The 19,493-nt window shown below is 38.7% G+C and overlaps 1 protein-coding gene across 1 annotated transcript; it reads left to right on the plus strand.

Annotated features, from left to right (window-relative positions):
* Positions 1-18,435: 18,435 nt before the first annotated feature.
* LOC120077594 (pro-cathepsin H-like) lies at positions 18,436-19,225 on the plus strand. The gene is made up of 2 exons (XM_039031567.1): positions 18,436-18,584; positions 18,813-19,225. Exons 1-2 carry the CDS (start codon positions 18,456-18,458, stop codon positions 19,074-19,076), a joined length of 393 nt encoding a protein of 130 aa, XP_038887495.1. The 5' UTR covers positions 18,436-18,455; the 3' UTR covers positions 19,077-19,225.
* The last annotated feature ends 268 nt before the right edge of the window (positions 19,226-19,493 follow it).

The following is a 19,493-nucleotide window of genomic DNA, read 5'->3' on the forward strand; positions in this document are numbered from 1 at the left end:
CCTGCCAGAAGGTTCGCGCACAAAAATTTGACCCTAGGCAGCCCCGCGGTCCTCTGAGGGCTGTTTGAGGCACTAAGCGAGCTTCATTCTCAAAATTGTCTAGCACACGATTTTTTTTTCATATTTCTTAACCCCTGGGTCCGTTTTCACACAATTCCGTGCCGGAAGGTTTAGGAGCAAAAAGTGGGCCCCGAGGGCTGTTTCGGACACCAAACATGAATTTTTTTTCATAGTTCTTAACCCGTGGGTCCATTTTCGCACACAAAAATTTGGCCTCGGGCAGTCCCGTGGGAACCTGAAGGCCGTTTAGGGAACGAAATGAGATTCGTTCCTAAAACTGTCTAGCACATGACATGTTATCATAGTTTTTAACCCCTGGGTCCGTTTTTGTGCTTTTTCCTAGCAGAACGTTCGCGCACAAAAATTGGGCCTCTAGGCACCCATACGGGGCCATTTGGGGTACCAAACGACCTTCATTCCCAAAACCGTTTGGCACACAAATTTTTAAAAGTTCTTAACCCTTGGGCTTGTTTTCAGGCTTTTTGCCGCCTAAAAGTTGCTGCACAAAAATTGGGCCTCGACGGCTATTTAGGGCGCCAAACGAGCTACGTTCTCAAAACCGTCTAGCACACGACTTTTTTCATAGTTCTTAACCCCTGGGTCCGTTGTCGCACTTTTTCCCGCCGGAAGGTTCGTGCACAAAAATTTTGGCCCAGTGGCCGTTTGGGGCACCAAATAAGCTACGTTCCAAAAACCATCTGGCACATGACTTTTTTTTAATAGTTCTTAACTCCTAACTCTATTTTCATGTTTATGCCCACTAGAAGGTTCGCGTACAAAATTTAGGCCGCAGAGCAGCCCCGCGGGGCCGTTTGGGCCACCAAACGAGCTCTGTTCCCAAAACTGTCTAGCACATGACTTTTTTTTCATAGTTCTTAACCCTTGGGTCCGTTTTCACGCTTTTTCACACATAAAGGTTTGTGCACAAAAATTGGGCCTCAGGGCAGCCCACGGGACCCCGGTGGCTATTTGAGGCACCAAACGAGCTACATTCCCCAAACCATTTTGCACACGACTTTTTTCCATAGTTCCTAACACTTGGGTCTGTTTGGGGTGCTTTTTCCCGCCGAAAGGTTCACGATAAAAAATTGGGCCCCGAGATAGCTCGTAGGGTCTCGGGGGTAGTTTTGGACACCAAACGAGCTCCGTTCCCAAAACCGTCTGGCACACGACTTTTTTTCATAGTTCTTAACCCCTCGGTTTGTTTTCGCGCTTTTGCCTACAAGAAGGTTCGCGGACAAAAATTGGGCCCCGGGGGCCGTTTGGGTCACATAAACGAGCTACATTCTCAAAACCGTCTGGCACACAACTTTTTTTCATAGTTCTTAAACCCTGGATTTTTTTGCAGCGCTTTTTCTTGCCGGAATGTTCGCGCTAAAAAAATAGGCCCCAAGACAGCCCGCGGGATGCCGGGAGTAGTTTGGGGCACCAAACGAGCTTCATTTCCAAAACCGTCTGGCACACGACTTTTTTTCATAGTTCTTAATCCCTGGCCGGGTCCGTTTGGAGGCACCAAACGTGCTTCCTGTTTTTCCCAAAACCGTTTGGCAAACACAGCTTTTTTATCATAGTTCTTAACCTCTAGGTCCGAATTAATTTGGGTCTTTTGCCACCGCAAAGGTTCACACACAAAAAATTTGAGCCCTAGAGCAGCTGTGCAGGGCTTCGGAGGCCGTTTTGTGTACAAATCCGAGCTCCATTCCCAAATTGGTTCTGGCACACGGACATTTTTTCCATAGTTTCTTATAACCCGCTAGCGTCCGTTTTTGCACTTTTTTCCTCATCCGGAAGCGTTCGGCCGCATAAAAAAATTGGGCCTCGAAGCAGCCCGCAGGGCCTCGAGGGCTGGTTAGGGCACCAAACAAGCTCCGTTCCCAAAAATGTCTGGCACATGGCTTTTTTTCACAATTCTTAACCCCTGGGTTCTTTTTCGCGCTTTTGCCAGCCAGAAGGCTTTCGCAATAAAATTGGGCCCCGAGGGCTATTTGGGTCACCAAACGAGCTTTGTTCCCAAAACCGTCAGGCAAACGACTTTTTTTTTCATAGTTCTTAACCCCTAGGTTCGTTTTTGCGCTTTTTCCCACCAAAACGTTCATGCATAAAAATTAGGCCCTGGGGGCCATTTGGGACACCAAACGAGCTCTTTTCCCAAAACCATCTGGCACACAACTTGTTGTCATAGTTCTTAACCCTGGGTTCATTTTTTCCTTTTGCCTGTAGAAAGGTTCGCGCACAAAAATTGGGCTCCGAGGGCCGTTTGAAGCACCAAACGAGCTCTGTTTCTCAAATCCGTCTGGAACACGATTTTTTTCATAGTTCTTAACCCTTGGGTCCGTTTTACCGCTTTTCCCCTCGGAAGGTTTGCCCATAAAAATTTGGACTCGGGTGTCGTTTGATGCACCAATCGAGCTTTGTTCCCAAAACCTTCTGTCACACGGCTTTCTTTCATGGGTCTTAACCCTTGGGTCTGTTTCGCGCTATTGCCCGTTGGAAGTTTTGCATACAAAAATTGGGCACTGAGACAGGCCCGTGGGGTCTCGGAGGCCGTTTAGGGCACCAAACAAGCTCAATTCCCTATACTGTCTAGCACACGACTTTTTTTCATAGTTCTTAACCCCTGGGTCCCTTTTTTTGCTTTTCCCTACCGGAAGGTTCGCACACAAAAATTAGGCGTCGGGACAGCCTGCGGGGCCCCGAGGGCCGTTTAGGGCACCAAACAAGCTCCGTTCCCAAAATCGTCTGGCACATGGCTTTTTTTCACAGTTTTTAATCCCTCAGTCCGTTTTTGTGCTTTTGCGTGCCGGAAGATTTGCGCAATAAAATTGGGCCCCGAGGGCTGTTTAGGTCACCAAACATGCTCCGTTCCTAGAACCGTCTGGCACACGACTTTTTTTCATAGTTCTTAACCCCTGGGTCTATTTTTGCGCTTTTATCCACTGAAAGGTTTGCACACAAAAATTAGGCCTCGGGGTAGCCCTACGGGCCCCCGAGGTCATTTGGGGTACCAAACGAGCTCCATTCCAAAAACCGTCTGCCACACGGCTTTTCTCATAGTTCTTAACCCTTGGGTCTGCTTTCGTACTTTTACCCATCGAAAGGTTCGTGCACAAAAATTGGGCCCCGGGACAAACCCATGGGGCCTCGAGGGCCGTATGGGGCACCAAATGAGCTCTGCTCCCAACACCGTCTGGCACACGCTTTTCTTTCATAGTTCTTAACCCCTGAGTTCGTTTTCGCGCTTTTTGCCTCGGAAGGGTCGCGCACAAAAATTGGGCCTCGGGGGCCGTTTGGCGCACCAAACGAGCTCCGTTCCTAAAACCGTCTGGCACATAGTTTTTTTTCATAATTCTTAACCCCTAGGTCCGTTTTCGTACTTTTTCCCGTCGGAAGGTTCACCCACAAAAATTGGGCCTCGGCCAGCCCGCGGTGCTTCGGGGGCCGTTTGGGCACCAAACAAGCTTCGTTCCCAAAACCGTTTGGTACACGTCTTTTTTTTTTTAATATAGTTCTTAACCCCTGGGTCCATTTTCGCTACTTACCGGAAGGTTCGCGCACAAAAATTGGGCCCTAGGGGCCGTTTGAGACACTAAACGAGCTTCATTTCCAAAACTTTCTTGCACACGGCTATTTTTCATAGTTCTTAACCACCTCTAGGTTCGTTTTCATGCTTTTTCCCATCGAAAGGTTCGCAAACAAAAATTGGGCCCTAGAGTAGCCCCGAGGCCGTTTGGGGAACCAAACGAGCTCCGTTCCCAAAATCGCCTAGCACACAACTTTTTTCATAGTTCTTAACCCCTGGGTCCGTTTTTGCACTGTTGCCTACCAGAAGGTTTGCACACAAAAATTGGGCCCCGGGGGCCATTTAAGGCACCAAACGAGCTCCGTTCCTAAAACCGTTTGGCACACGGCTTTTTTCATAGTTTTTAACCTCTGGGTCCATTTTCGCGCTTTTTCTTGCCGGAAGGTTTGCACACAAAAATTGGGCCTGCGGGGCCCCGGAGGCCATTTAGGGCATCAAAAAATCTCCATTCCCAAAACCATCTAGCAAATGACTTTTTTTTAATTGTTCCTAACCCTTGGGTTCGTTTTCGCGCTTTTGCCAACCGAAAGATTCTTGCACAAAAATTGGGCCCCGGGGGTCGTTTGGGGCAACAAAGGAGCTCCATTTCCAAAACCGTCAAATACACGACACGAAATTAAAGTTTGAAAGACCATAACTTTGAGCAAAGTTGTCCAAATTGGATGGTTTTTATTTTATTCCATGTAACTTTTCGAGAAGGGAAAGCAAGATGAATCCAAGAAGGTTCCATTGACAAATCCAATACTACATGGGCACATAGATGGGCACATATATGAAGGGAAAGAAGGACAAGGGGAATAAATGGCTAACTCCTTGGGTATGGGATGAAGACTATACTTAGCAAGCGAAAATAGGAACCAAAGAAGAAGTAGGAGGAAGAAGAGTTGGCGCATAGAGCATGGTAGGTGCATGGAGAACTAAGGTTGGTGCATGGAAGGACTCAAGCTTTCCATTGGGACTTGTTGCGACATAAACTAAACAATGATGCAGGCAAGATACAAATCCATGTGATACTACTTCTAGATATGCGTTAATTAATAATGTTCTTGTAGTATGTTGTGCGTTGTCACAAGTTTCCTTGCGTTGAAACCAAGTATAATTTCAGCTCAAGTTTCTCAGTGTGATCCGAGGTCGAACACAGGGACTGTTTGAGGTTATTGCGTTATGCTTGTGATACATGCGACTAGGGGTTTTCAATTAATAAAAGTTGTTGTGTACAAGAATATAAACATGCGGTAAAGTAAAGTAAAGTAAAGCGGTAAAGATGCGATAATAAAATAAATTGCGTTAAAGTAAATCTAATCTAAGATGATACAAAATACAGGTTTCATGATACAAGATACTGAGGTCAAGGCTGAATATGAAGATATACAAAAATTGTGTTATGCGGTGGCAAGTCTTATGTGTGAAGCAGAAAGAGAAAAGATAATTAGTACAAACATCGCAAGTTCCTTAATTGCATTAAAGGCATAAATACGGTTCCGCATTTCCGTTGATGTACACCTCTCGGTGATCAGCCGCGCTCCCACATCTCTGTGGTAAAACAGGGACAAATGTGATGAATGCAAGGTTGATTTCATCTCTGGAAGTACTTCTTGCTTTAGTTAACGCATTCTTCTAACCTTCTCTCGACAGATCAGAATGGCATATTCACTTCTGCTCTCACAGGTGAAGATGCCGTCTAACATGCTTTAGCTAAACGTTCTTATTTCTTTAACACAGAGTAAGTTACTTGTTTAATTCATATTAATTACCAAGGGATTAAGAAAACTTTATGAAGAAAGCGATAAACGGAGTAATTTATTTCTTTAACTGTCGCATTGCACCGTCATTGCGTTAATCGTCTCTTCATTGTTGATTGACAGGCGCAATGTGACAGAGATGCATTATTCAGTTTCTCGTTGAGCCTTGATCGTAAGCGGTGACTTAGTTTCCTACAAAACAGAGTAAAAATATCCTCTTTTACCATCTTGACGATATTAGTGGGTGTAATTGTGACAATTTATAATTATTGTATTTCTGAGCTAATTTTCATACAATCAACGCATATTTTCTCTCTTTTGGCCGCAATATCTGAATAAGGCAGTATAAATAACTTGTATTTCTACAAGTTATCAGAACTCTAGAAGGAGCAAAATAGAAGCATAAGCTAAACCCTTGGGAGGAAGTTACACCAAGGAGAGCCTAAAACCCTAGATACGCATAGTGAGCAGGATGGATGCATGATGAGAAGAAATTGGGTGCATGCTTGTGGTTGAGTTTCAAAGGGAATCTATGAGCTGAACTTAGGGTTGAGTTGAGGAATCAAACCACCAAAACTAAGGAGCATGTGTTGGAAATTGAAGGAACTCTTATTCAAGAGAACTAGTGAGGGGAAGCAAGATCTTTCCAAGCCCATTGTGAAAGAATTAAACACATTCACAAAAATACAAGAACAGTTATGCATCTTAAAAAAAATTACAACATGCTTTCTTAATCAAATACAATAGGAATGAGAGACATACCTTTGAAGAACTTTTCTTCTGAAAATCTCTCGCTCTCATGAAAAATTGGACAATAATCTCTCGCTCTCATGAGCAATTGTCTGGAAATATCTCGCTCTCGTGAACAATTGAACAACAACCTCTCGCTGTCATCACAATTGTCTGGCCAATCTCTTGCTGTCGTACAGATCACGAACAGTCTGCTCCTCAAACAAGAACCCTTCGACACTACCACTCAGAAACCTTGGTATTCTCGGAGTGAGAATCTAGGGGGTGTGGGCTCTGTGTGAATTTGGTAGATGGAAGGAGGAATAAAACGATCGAACTACACGATCAAATAAGTGGGAGAAAGGATTTGTCTATCACATAGACTGAGAGTAATTGCTCGTTTAGTAAATCTTGCTCTCGTGAGAATCGCCTAGCCAATCGTCTAGCAAATCTCGCTAGACCATTTAGTCTCTTGCTCAGTCGTTTACACTATCGTTTAGTAAATCTCTCTCTATCGTTTAGTCTCTCGTGAGGCCTATCATATAGTCTCTCGTGAGCAAACCATTAGTAATTCACTAAATGAAGCGATCGTCTAGTAAAATGAAAACACTTTCCATTTTATCCTTCAGTTATTCAAAACTTAACATAACCACCCACTTGCACGGTTAATGGAGAAAATAACTAACCAAAAACAATTATCTCATAATTGTTTTTATTATAAATAAATATAATAACTAACTTATCATATTATATTTATAACCTATAGTTTTAATATCACATCATATGTAATATTTAAACCATAATTCATTTCTTATTTATATCAATTCCTAAAATCAATGTATCTAATACATTAAAGCAATTATATCACATATAATTGAACGAATTTGATCATATATAATCAAATTTCCTCTTGTTAATTTGAACACTTCAAACTAACCTAAAAACTGATTCTCAACTTGAATCCATTGAGCTACCAAGGGGACCTTGTAAACCTGTAGCTTGAAGCTCCAGCGGTAAGTGAATAACTGATTAAACTCTTTAATCATGAAATCCACAATCTGTTAACTATCAGGCACTCCACTAAAGACCGACAGTTGCACTCTTCTCACTACAAATATATTTCTGTGTCCATTGGATATAACCAATCAATATTATGATAACCCTTCACAGATCGCTCGTAAGTACAGTTAGGCCAATTTACCATTTTGCCCCGTAGTTACATCTAACTCCTTAAGTACCACTGATTCCTCTAATGAACACTACATCATAGTCCTACTATGAGTAACATCTATTGGGCCATGAGAAAGTGTGTGGCGTCACATCGTTCAAACCCCGAAATCAGCCCTTAAGGGAGCAATCTATCTACTTACCTCTGCTTTGGGGAAGGAGTGAATTCCATCTTGTGTAGCTGAGTTCCCAGCTCCCTAATCAAACGAATCCTCAAAGTGGTAGGTTTGAGTCGGCATTCTGGCCACTCGCACCCATGGAAATCAAAGGACCACCCTCATAGGCAGGAGTTTCCAATTCACTCAGGATTAAAGTCATGTTACCTATGGTTATCCTAGTGAAATGAAAGTCTCCATTATGAACGACGTATATAGTGAGACTAAACATTTCGTGGTCCGATCTTATACAAACTCCTTTGCATAGGACACCCCGCTCACATATCTCTACAGGAATGATCAGGATCAGACCATTTGTAGCACTTTACAACACTTTTAACACTTACAAAGCGGGTCATATCAGTAGTGTTACCAGGATAAGTTTTCCCTCCTTTATCCATATACTACAGATCATTTAGGCTATCACTTAAGGCATGATCCACTTGTATGTCTCCAATATATGTTTAAGTTACAATGATAACTAGAGATCTTAGTTTATTGATTTGTGGTTAATGCAACTAAAATATCTCATATTTGATAGACAACAGTGAAGAAAATATCTCATATTATTACAACACAAGTGTTTGTTCATACAGGTGTTTACAAACTATAGGACCCTACGAGATTTAAGGCATCAACCTCAACAGGAATTTCACCATGGAAACATGGGGGGAAATGTTGGATGCATAGGGTGGGCTGTTGAAGCAACAATGTGCCCAACCTAGATTCCATCCGTTAATGGGAGAAAACTTAGAGAACAAGGTCGGGTTGACAACACAATGGAGTACGTGGCTCAACCCAATGAAGCACCAAACAAGCTTAGGATGAGGTGGACGTATATTAGGGCATTTAAGAGGCCAGAGTGACACCCAAAGAAGGCCTATATGTTGGATATGACATGGTAAGGACACCTCAAGCTCTCATGCAAGTAAGTGGTGTCATGGACACTTGTGCTAGACATTACATGGTGCTGACACTTAGGATTTTCATGCATTACATGTACCATGCATTGGAGGCTTGTAGTTGATCATAAAGGTGCTTTTGAATGCTTATAAATACCCCAAGGAGGTTTCATTTCAGCTTACAACACATTCTTCCTTCAATGGAAACTCAAATAGGAGTGATTAAGGGAGAATTAGGGTTTTTTGGGGAAGGCCATATGTTGACCACAAGAGGGATGCGTTGATCAGAAGTAGGTCATGTGCCCACCACTACCTCATGCATTGATTAGGTGTTGTCAAGGGTCCAGAAGGTGTTGACATGCATCCAACTACTTAAGAAAGTCTTGTTTTGCGTCCAACCGTCGTCCAAAGGTGTCCAGGGGTCTAGTTTCATATCAGTACAAGTTGGTAAGCTAAGTTTAGGGCCAATAAGGTATTATAAGGTTATTCTAGCTCTAAACATAAGATTCTGAGCTGACTAATGAACTAATATAGGCTCGGGAGTCAAAAAGAAGTTAAAGGGAACCAGGTAACTCGCGAGGACAGGAAGGTTTCTACAAATAAATGGCGAGTGGTATTCTTTAAAGGAATTTAAGCATATCTTCTAGGTTTTATATTTATGATATTGAATGAGTCGCCTAAATGAGAAGGAGAAGGCTCGGGATGGTCAGGAATTTAGAAGTCCTAATCTCTAAGCCTGTCCCAAAGGATGGTCAGGTGGCCATGAAGCCTAGTTCCTGAGCCTGTGGGAGAACCTCGTATGGGATGGTCAGAGGGCCGGTAAGCCTAGATTCTGAGCCCATAAGAGGAGGATCTATGTGCACATAGGAGACAAAACAGTTATGACAAAATTATGAGAATTGGATGAACTATCCATCGTGCGTGTAGGTAAGGCAGAAAACATACTCATTTAAGACGGAGGTCTAAATATTAACCTCGGGGTTGTGATATGCTTTTACTTCTATGAGTTGAAAGAGACTCTTTAAGCTGTTACTACTCATTGGATTTTAAGCTCACACTTTTCTCTTATTTTTTCCTTAGAGGTAGTAGAAAAGTCCAGGTTGCTGCGAAAAGTCGAGGTCTGCCATGAGATAGAATGTTATTACATCAGTTGTAACTGGGTTAAGCAAATGGTTGTGAAAACCTTTAAAATTTTTATGAACTGATTTTAAAATGAACTATACTTTCAGTCGTTTCCTTAATTTTCGCTTTAAGTTAAGTTTAAACGAGTAGAGAAGAGATGGGCAGTAGTTATCGCAAAAGGGTGATATCTGTCGTCCTCATGCCTTCTTTTGGGTTCAATAGGTGAATTCAGGAGAGGTGTGACATGTGCATATATATGATTTAAATACATATGTGCATATATATGATTTAAATAAATAATAATAATTTAAATAAAAAACGGGAAATAACTCTCTTGTAGTTTGTAGGGGAGTGGAGAGTGAGGTGAAGGGATAACTCCCCTTAGATAATATATATATATATATATATTTGTATATATATTGTATATTGGTACAGAACAAAATTACATAATAGTGAATCTATTTTTGACTCTCAAAAAGTTTATTTCCCCTTCTCTCTCAATTGTCTCTCAATCTCTCTTACAAATTTTTCAATTCCCTGCAAAGTGAAAGGATTTTACAATCCCATTGATTGGTGCCCCAATGGTTTAGAACCATGAAAAAATCCCATGCCTCGTAGGATTTTTGGAACAAAGCTCATCTGGTGTCCCAAACGGCTCCTAGGCTTGACGGGGTGACCTTAGGGCCAAATTTTCGTGCACGAACTTTCTGCCAGGCGAAAAGCCCGAAATGCATCCAATGGTTCAGAACCATGAAAAAACCTCATGCCCCAGAGGATTTTGGGAACAGAGCTCATTTGCTGCCCCAAACAGTCCCGTGCCCGCCGGGTAGCCTTCGGACCCAATTTTCGTGCACGAACTTTCCACCGGGCAAAATGGCCGAAATGCACCCAGTGGTTTAGAACCATGAGAAACCCTCGTGCTCGGAGGATTTTGGGAACGAAGCTCATTTGCTGCCCTATACGGCTCCTGAGCCTACCCGGAAAATCCCCAGGTCCTAATTTTCATGTGCGAACTTTCCTTGGGCAAAACACCCTAAATGCACCCTGTGGTTCAGAATCATGAAAAAACTCTGTGCTTTAGAAGATTTTGGCTGCATAGAACTAAGTAGACAGTGGAGTAGGGATTGGTCTTTGACCATCCAGTCTTCGAATGTGGGGTTGGGAATCATCATAGTGGGATCTGTTTCTAGAGGAATGCTTTCTTCTAGTTTGGATTTCTATCCAAGAATGAAACATCTAATCATTATCCTCGTAAGAGTGCGAGAATTATGGATTTCCACAAGAGATAATTTCCATCATCTAACTTCATATTTGGCGAGGAACTCAGAGGGTTGTTGAAGTTCAAGGTGTTTAGTGTTGCGATTTGAAGGTTGATCTGTGACGCAGAGTGGCCGACGTTGTTCTCAGGAGGAGAAAAATAGAGTCGTCACTCATCTCGATTTAGAGAGTGTGACTGGGAACCCAAAATATGTTAAATTGGTCTGCAAAGAAAAGATAAAGAGTTCAAAGTTCTTTTGTGTATGGGGAAGGTATTAGTATCCCACAACACTTGTTCAAAGAAAGAAATTTTATTTTCCTCGTGTTATTAAAGAAAGACCATTTCTAAGGAAAATATATATATTTTAGTTTCGATTTTGAAATCTCCCATATTTTATCAATCACTATTATTGTCAATAATGAACAATAATTATGAGTGGCCAAAATCCATTAGAAAATTTATTTGAATTTAATTTAGCATCCTAAAGTAAATTTATTGCCTCAAGAATATTAAAACAACTCTCTCTCATAACTCTCCAGTTTCATTTTCATTTCCATTCCGGGGCATGCTCGCCCGTCAAACGAGGGAGCAACCGCAGGCCGTCTCATCTTGTGAGGGGCAAGCCCATCTAGACCACTCAAATTTTGTATGAATTTGTATTGTTCATCCATATAAATGAAAGAAAATACGAAAATTAGGACCATAATGAATACTAACTAGTAGTACAAGTAGCAAGTTCGGGGTCGAACCACAGAGAGCCAAATATGGATTCCTCAAATGTTGGAACTTGTAGGAAGTAACCAGAAAGAGGGAGGAGTGGGTTGTGAAAATTTTTAGAATAAATTGTGAAAGCGAAAATTGTGCAATGTAAGCAATTGAGAAAATTTATTATCGAACAAATACTTAGTTTGGGTAATTATAATTTAATTCTTTCCTCATTAATTCTATCATAGACTACTCGAAAGATATGTGAGATTAATCTAATTAAAAACCTAGTCTACTCAATTAGAATCCTAAATGGTAGTCCACAAAATCAAGTTGATTAAGAGAAAAGCAAGAATCCTTAACCAATCAATTAGTCAACAGGCATTAAGGTTCGAGGTAAAACTAAACCAATCAATCAGTTTCCATCGTCTAACTAATTAATTGATCGAAATTTATCTAAGTTAGAAAGTAAATGCTATCTAATTGGAATCCCAAATTAACACAACAAACCTATTTAACTTATGCTTCTAGATGACGACTACTTAACGATTACAAATTAGGGCCAATCAAAGCAATCAATTTAACATACATAGCTAATTTGTCAAATTATCCTATACACGAAAATTGAAGAATATGTTCAAGATAAATTTCATGAAATTCATAATGAAACTCACAAAATTACAAAATCAGTCTCAAGAATTAAATTTGAATGAAATTAATTAACAAACTTAGGCTAAGTTCTTACCATCTAGTCACAGAACATGTCGAAAATCAACATGATTGGCAAAGTGGAAGAACTTATTACAAAAACTAAAAGAAAAAAATAACAAAAACGAATTTATAGAAAAGGCTAAAATGGTCAAAATCGGAAGAATAAGGGACGAGATGGGATGATTTCAACTGAACTCCAAGGGTTCCTTTTATAGGCCAGTCGTAGTGTCACAACGCTAGAGCATTGCAACACTCGGTTGCGCCACGAGTACTGGGGATTCACATCAAACTACATAGCGTCACGACGCTCCAAAGAAGTGTTGCAACGCTACCGTTTTTGCTTTATAGCTCGAGGTTCCAGCGTTGGAGTGCGTCGTGACAGTGGCGTCTTTGATTTTCCAGAGCGTTGCAATGCTTGGGGCAGCATTGCGACGCTACCCTGCATTCGAGCATTCTGTCCTACAGCGTCAACCTACCGTCAGACTTAAGTTTAATTGTAGCGTTGCGATGCTCGATAGTGCAACAACCTTCCTTTTTTTGTCATTTGATCAATTTAGCTTCTAATTTTGTCACTTTAGCGTCTTATGTCCTGAATGCTTAATCCAATCACCTGCATACTCGAGTCCTACAAAATAAGCAATTAAAGCAAATTAAGTAGCTAAACAACCCTGAGTTAAGCAGAAGAAAATAGTACATTTCAAGTGCTATCAAGGGTGTGAATGTTACAGTAATTGTTCAAAGTACAGTTATGTTTACCTAAATTATAAGTTTAAAACACTTGAAAGGTTCAAGGAGTTTAAAACTTGTTAGAAAAAAAATAAACATTTCGATCAAATTGAGGTAGAGTGTATAGAGAATATGAGATTTTCAAGACTATTTTGATAGAACATGGAATTCAGTGACAAATCTCTACACCTAGTTGTCTTAATTGTTAAGGAGATTGGAGCAGAATTTGAAGATCTAAAGAGTTTTTCAAAGGTCTTTATGAAACCCTATTCATTTTGTATGAACATGCTGATTTTGTTGCTAAAATTGATAAATTAGAGTGCTTAATGATTCTGTTTTCTTCCACTGCATGCTTGTTAAAACCAACACAATATGCAACAATAATGAAAAAGATGCATCTTCTTGACATATGAAGTAAGTGTGACATTTGATTTTAAATAAGTTTCTATATAATAAAGCAACAAATTGGAATCGTAACAAACTATCTTTTATTTTGTCTAAATTTCATCTTCAATTTTAGAAACCTTTGTAAAATTTTGGAAACGAAATTTGGATAGGTCCTCAAACAAGCCTATCTCCTAAAAAAAAACGATAAACGGAAATTATGAAAAGAAAATGAGCATACGTTATCAAACCACCCTTTAAATTATGAATTTGTATAAGAAGAATACTTGCAACCACATCAATCAACGTTAGTCATCAGACTGATCGCCACAACAAATCTTAAAAACTATTATAATTTTTTTTCCGGAAGAAAAAGAGGCAAAGTATAGATTTTCTCTCCTCTTTTGTATATGTTATAGTTTATTTTAGGAATAGAATAATTTTCAAGAAATTTCATAAATACTACAATCACTAAAGAAAATATTTTGAGTAAAAAAATAAAAGAAAAGAAAACATTTGGGCATATTTGGCAAGCAATTTAGCTTAGTGGGGAGAAAGAAGATGTGATACAAATACTGACGAAGAAAACCCTAAAGCGCCGATTGAGTTGAAAATTTAGAATTGCATCACAATCAGGAAGATAGAGTGGATGAAAATGGCGATTCCAGCACTCTGTTCATCATCTTCCTCGGCTGCCTTGATTTGGGATCGAAATCGCCTCTGCCGCTCATCTTTAGGCGCCGAATGTCACACCCCCTCCCAGATTACCCTCTTAACCTAAAAGGGCATGTAATAGCAGCAGTTACTGACCCTCTCGTCAACACTTACTGCCTAACTTACATTTAAAACATGCTTTAGAACCCTGATATGCATTTATGACTTTATAACGATAATATTTACAACCTCAGAGCTTATCATACTAAGCGTACTGAATAGATTAACCGAAACTTAATATTCTTACATCAACAGAGTTCCATAGCTACTATTCACATTCACAACTATGTACAATATAAAATCCAGTGAGCCCATGACACTAAGTTTAGTCCTTATACGCACAAAATATGTGTACTAGTATTTACAGATAAACACCTAGTCTTCTTTTAGTCTTGAGTCTTTGAGTGGCAGAGCAACAACAGAATTAGCTTCTGGGGAGTTGACCACTACCCTGGGGAAGGAAACACATTTAAAAATAGAGTGAGCTACTAGCCCAATGAGTGACTAAATAAAAACATAAATCTCATGCTTAAACTGAAAGCTAGACAACTGAATACTAAAACTAAAAACTTGCAAACAAACGTGTACATAAAACTTTTAAAACAATCGTATCTGAAAACATAATTGAATTGATTCCCTGTTGAGACAACCCTTTTACTCTATCTCTCAACGTCAGATATCCTTGTTTAAGAGAGAACCCTTTTTCTCAATCTCCCAAAGCCTGGGCTAGGGTGAGAACCCTTTTGCTCAACACCTTTCAACCAATGCTGGGAAAGAACCCTCGTTGTTCAATCCTACCGAATTGATTAACTGTCATACGTGCACGTAGAGAAAACTAGATCTTGACATCAAGGATCATAGATGAAGCAGAATACCACTACTTATTACTGAACTGAGTGAATTATTCTGATAGCTTTTCTAAGTATTTCAGTAACAGAATCATAACATAATTGAAACCAGGTAGTATAGCTCATATACCTTCTCCTTGTACTTCAGTATTGAGCTGAAAATACCTTATAGGAAAGCATTTTCATAAAACAAGCTTACTCAAAACTTGATCTCATAAAACATAGTTTTCATAAGAATGTCATTTGCTAACACATGCTCAACAACATTAAAAGCACATATGCTTTAAAACATAATACAAATACTTGTAACTTAAACATGTCATGAAATCTTCTTTTGAGAACTATCATGATTCAACCATTGTACCAAAGCATACTTCATAAACTTTGTAACTAGCATGCGTTTATAAACTTTAGGAAAATGCGTTGCTTGGAACTTCTTGTAAAATAACTAGCATAAAAGTAACTATCAATAAAACATAGATTACTAAAACATTTATAAATCATTTATAGTCACTCACTACTTGTCCAAGCTCTTAATCGTTTGTAGGCTTCTCCTAGCTCCTCTTAGCCTGAAACAACATAATTCCTTGTTAGATTCCTTATAATTCCCATCAAGATGCTTCAAATAGTTTGTGTACTAGCAAGACCTTCATCAATGAGATCATCACTAGCAATGTTACTACTAGCGAGATCATCACTGGGAGATCAATACTAGCGAGACCATCACCACCAAGACCATCTTCATGAGTGAGACTACCCTCCTAAGCGAGACTAAGCACAAAACTAGCGAGACTTTCATCCTTAGCGACACTTATCATCATCAGTGAGAACTAACATAAAATTTAGCGAGACTAGATAGAACATCAACGAAAATTGAGTGACCAGCGAAACTTACGTGATACTCGTCTCGCTCTCGCTCCCTAGGTGAGCTGCTGGCTTAATCCTCCCAAGCAGCCACCTGCTTATGCAACATATTCCTTATTCGACTTCAAAAATGTATAACTCGAAATCCAGAACTCATTTCAAGAAACTTTCTTCTACAAACTTGTTTAGAATCGAGTTAGAAACATTATTTTAAAATTTCAGCTTAAAATTCTTTGCAGTTTGATATGGATCTTCAAATCTTCATCATTGGCCTTATTCAAGCAACTGCCTGCTTGTTCAACAATTTCCAGTTTAAACTTAAAAAATATATAACTTGAATTACATACCTCATATTAAGAAATTTCCTTCTACAATTTTGTTTTAAATTGAGTTAAAAATCTTACCTCAAATTTTCAGCTAAAAACTCTTCGGGATTCGTCCTGAAGCTTCAATGTTTCACTGATGGCCCAGATTCATCAGAGAAACAGACTCTTCGTTCTTATCTTGCTCCTCCGACCTTATTCCGACGATTTTTTCCTCCAGCAATCCGACCACAGAAAGTAGACATACAGAGCTTTTGAATGGAATTACATGAATAGCCCGAATAGGTTGTCTAAACTGACCAAATGAATTCGGCCTTCTTGCTTATACTACCGCCCAAAATCCTGCATGAACCCTCCTTGTGCCACTTTGCCCACTATTGGTGATGAAGGGCTAGGATTCAACAAATTTTCTTTTCCTAACTCTACTCACAATATTACTTCAGCACTACACCTCATTAGATGGCATGGTCTCATCCATATGCTTATTATGCATTCCATCATCAAGCATGACCATCCCACACTCAACCAACCCACCTCATGCTCGGCTTACTACCCAATTGCACACTACCGCCCACACATTTCTCCATCTCCAAGCCCTTTATGCATGAGCTCCTTCCTTAGTCTAGCCGAATTTTGCCCTACTTTTACACTTAGCTACCCGAGAGTTTATTTCTTCTTGCTTCCATCTTCTATCCTTCCTAAGACATGACTTCATTTAGCTCATTAAAAGACATTACATTACATATGCTTACTTACTTAAGGTAATTAGGATTCGGATTGTACCCCGAAGTACATACCCGACTCGGCAAAATCAATCATGAAAGCATGCAATTGGAGGTATAGTTAACTCTCTGTTGAATTTGGTTATTATAATATAGTTGTTAAACTTATACGATACACAAGTTGTATCGCTTGGGTCAGAACGAAACGAAGATAAAACGATTCAGATTGTATTTTTTATTCGAAAATATCATGTATCGTCCATTTCCTACATTGAATCGAATCGGGTGAATGCGATTCATAAAATATAAGAGTATTAGTTGTTAAACTCTAAGATACACGAGTCAGAACGGAACGGAGCTAAAACGAGTTGGCTCGTTCATCTGAATCGGAAATAAACTGAATCGTGCAATTAAGAAAGTTGTACCATAAAAAACGTATGAAATCGCAACTTTCAATTTAAGAAATTTAAAAAAATGAAAACCCGAGTCTGAATAAAAAGAGAAGAAATTAAATAGAAAGAACTATGAAAACCTATAAAATGAAGAGGCACACCCAATGAGGAAATAAAAGAACTATGGGAAACCGAAAAGTCATTCGACGATTTGAAAATTATAAAAAATTAACTGGGTGGCTGGACTCTATAATAACAATTTTCTGTTTTTATTAAATGCTTTATATGCATATTACATCACATTGGTTTAATATTTTAACTTTTTTTTAATGTTTTTTTCTTACATATTTTAAAGTTATTTCCTGTTTGGATCTATTTTAGACTAATAATTTATAATTACATTTAAATATCATTTATTAATTGAAACTTACGATACATACGTTATTATATTCGATAAACTAAATTTTGATTTCAATACTTCTTCCTTTCATGAGTAATTCTAAGAAGAAAATAGAACTCCAATAAATGTCCATGTCAACCTATTAACTACATGTTCAAAACTATGTTATTGATTTGTTAAAAGCTTAAAAGTAAGATCGAACAAATTTGTTACTCTTAAAAATTTTTAAATCTAGAGACTAAGATATAGATTTTGTAAGAATCTTTTTTAAAGGATGAAAATAGAAAAATTCATAATCAACGTGAAAAATTTTGAAACCTAAGAACTGAAAGTCGAATTTGAACTATTAAGTCTTTGATTATTTGAGAACGTCAAGGGCAGAGCATGGATTTAGATCTCACGTGCTTGCTCTCAGCCTTTAAATTTCTACTTTTATTATATGAAAGCAACTAGTTTTGGAATAGCAAAAACTAGACTGGTGACAGGTCAAGCCAGAATCATTTAATTGAGAGGGTGATAGTTAATAGACGAACAATAAATGTATATTTCTCCATTTGGTCATAAAATTCAATTTCAATCAAAATTTACAACGGACCCATGACATTAACGGTTAAAAATGGATTAATTTCGATATTTCTTCAATTCCTCATTTCATCTTCTTCATTTTTTTTTTGTAACGTTTTTTTTAAAGGTATTGTAAATTAAGTGTAGGGTGAGAGAATCGAACCTCATATCTCGAGATCAATAGTATAAACATTATGTCAATTGAGTTACGCTCTTGTTAGCAGATTCATTCATTTTATGAGTTATAGGTTAACATTCTTATATATATATATATTTATATAATTGTAGTTTGATGGTGTGGGATTAATGGGTGAGCCAAACCCGTGGATGATAATGTTTGCTGCGCTATTCCGTGCTTGTCGGTTCCTTGTATCATCTTCATTAGCTTGGTTGATCGGGAAACGGAATATCCCCACCCCTGCACATACCCCACTCACCAATATCAACCAGTTCAAGGTATACTTTTCTTCTTTTCGTATGTGAAAACAATCGGTAGGCATATGTGTGTATATATAATGTTAATATAGTTAAAAGAAAGTAGAGAGGACTAACTTTTCTTTTTTGTATGTGTGGGTCTGATTTGCTTATGATTATTGGTTTGGTGTGTGTTGCAAGGGCATTGATATATAGATATAGTTAATTCTATGTTGTATGGGTTATTATAGTATATATATATATTTGTAGTCGGATGGTGTGGAATCAATATATGATGCAGTACTTTCTGAGGATTGGGAGTCCTTCAAGTCATGGATGTCGATGCATAATAAGAAGTACGGGAGCGAGGAAGAGATGTTGTATAGATTTGGGTTATTCAAAAAAACTTTGAAGAGGATTGAGAAGTTGAACAAGAACTATACTGGGTGTACCTTTGGGTTCAATCACTTTTCAGACTTAACTTTTGATGAAGTTCCCAAAGGCTACACATCTTCAAATGGAATGGAATTTTAAATTATTTACGATCATAAGTTGAAGCCTATGACTTATTAATCTCTAATGCCATATGGTTATTATTTATAATGCCCCAAACTCTTCGAGATAAACTTTAAAGGAGACATGTAGTAATATCTTTTTTAATCTCTCTAATTCTTATTATTATACAAGGAACCCTTCTCTTGTTCACTATTTTTCTTCTCTCTTTTTGTCTCCATTTAATCAAATCATCCTTTATGTAAATTACTTGTTGGTTTGTTTGTTTTTTCGAATTAGTTTATGACAATTGAATTGTTCATTATATATTTTGTTTGCTAAATTATGATATCCCACCGCACTCCACTACCTCACCTTACAGGCACACAAAAACTAGTCTAATAATGGTATTAAACCGTAAGATTTTAAGATTTTCAAACCATAGAGATGGAATGGTGT

Source organism: Benincasa hispida, chromosome 1 (genome assembly GCF_009727055.1).
Source record: "Benincasa hispida cultivar B227 chromosome 1, ASM972705v1, whole genome shotgun sequence".
NCBI lineage: Eukaryota > Viridiplantae > Streptophyta > Magnoliopsida > Cucurbitales > Cucurbitaceae > Benincasa > Benincasa hispida.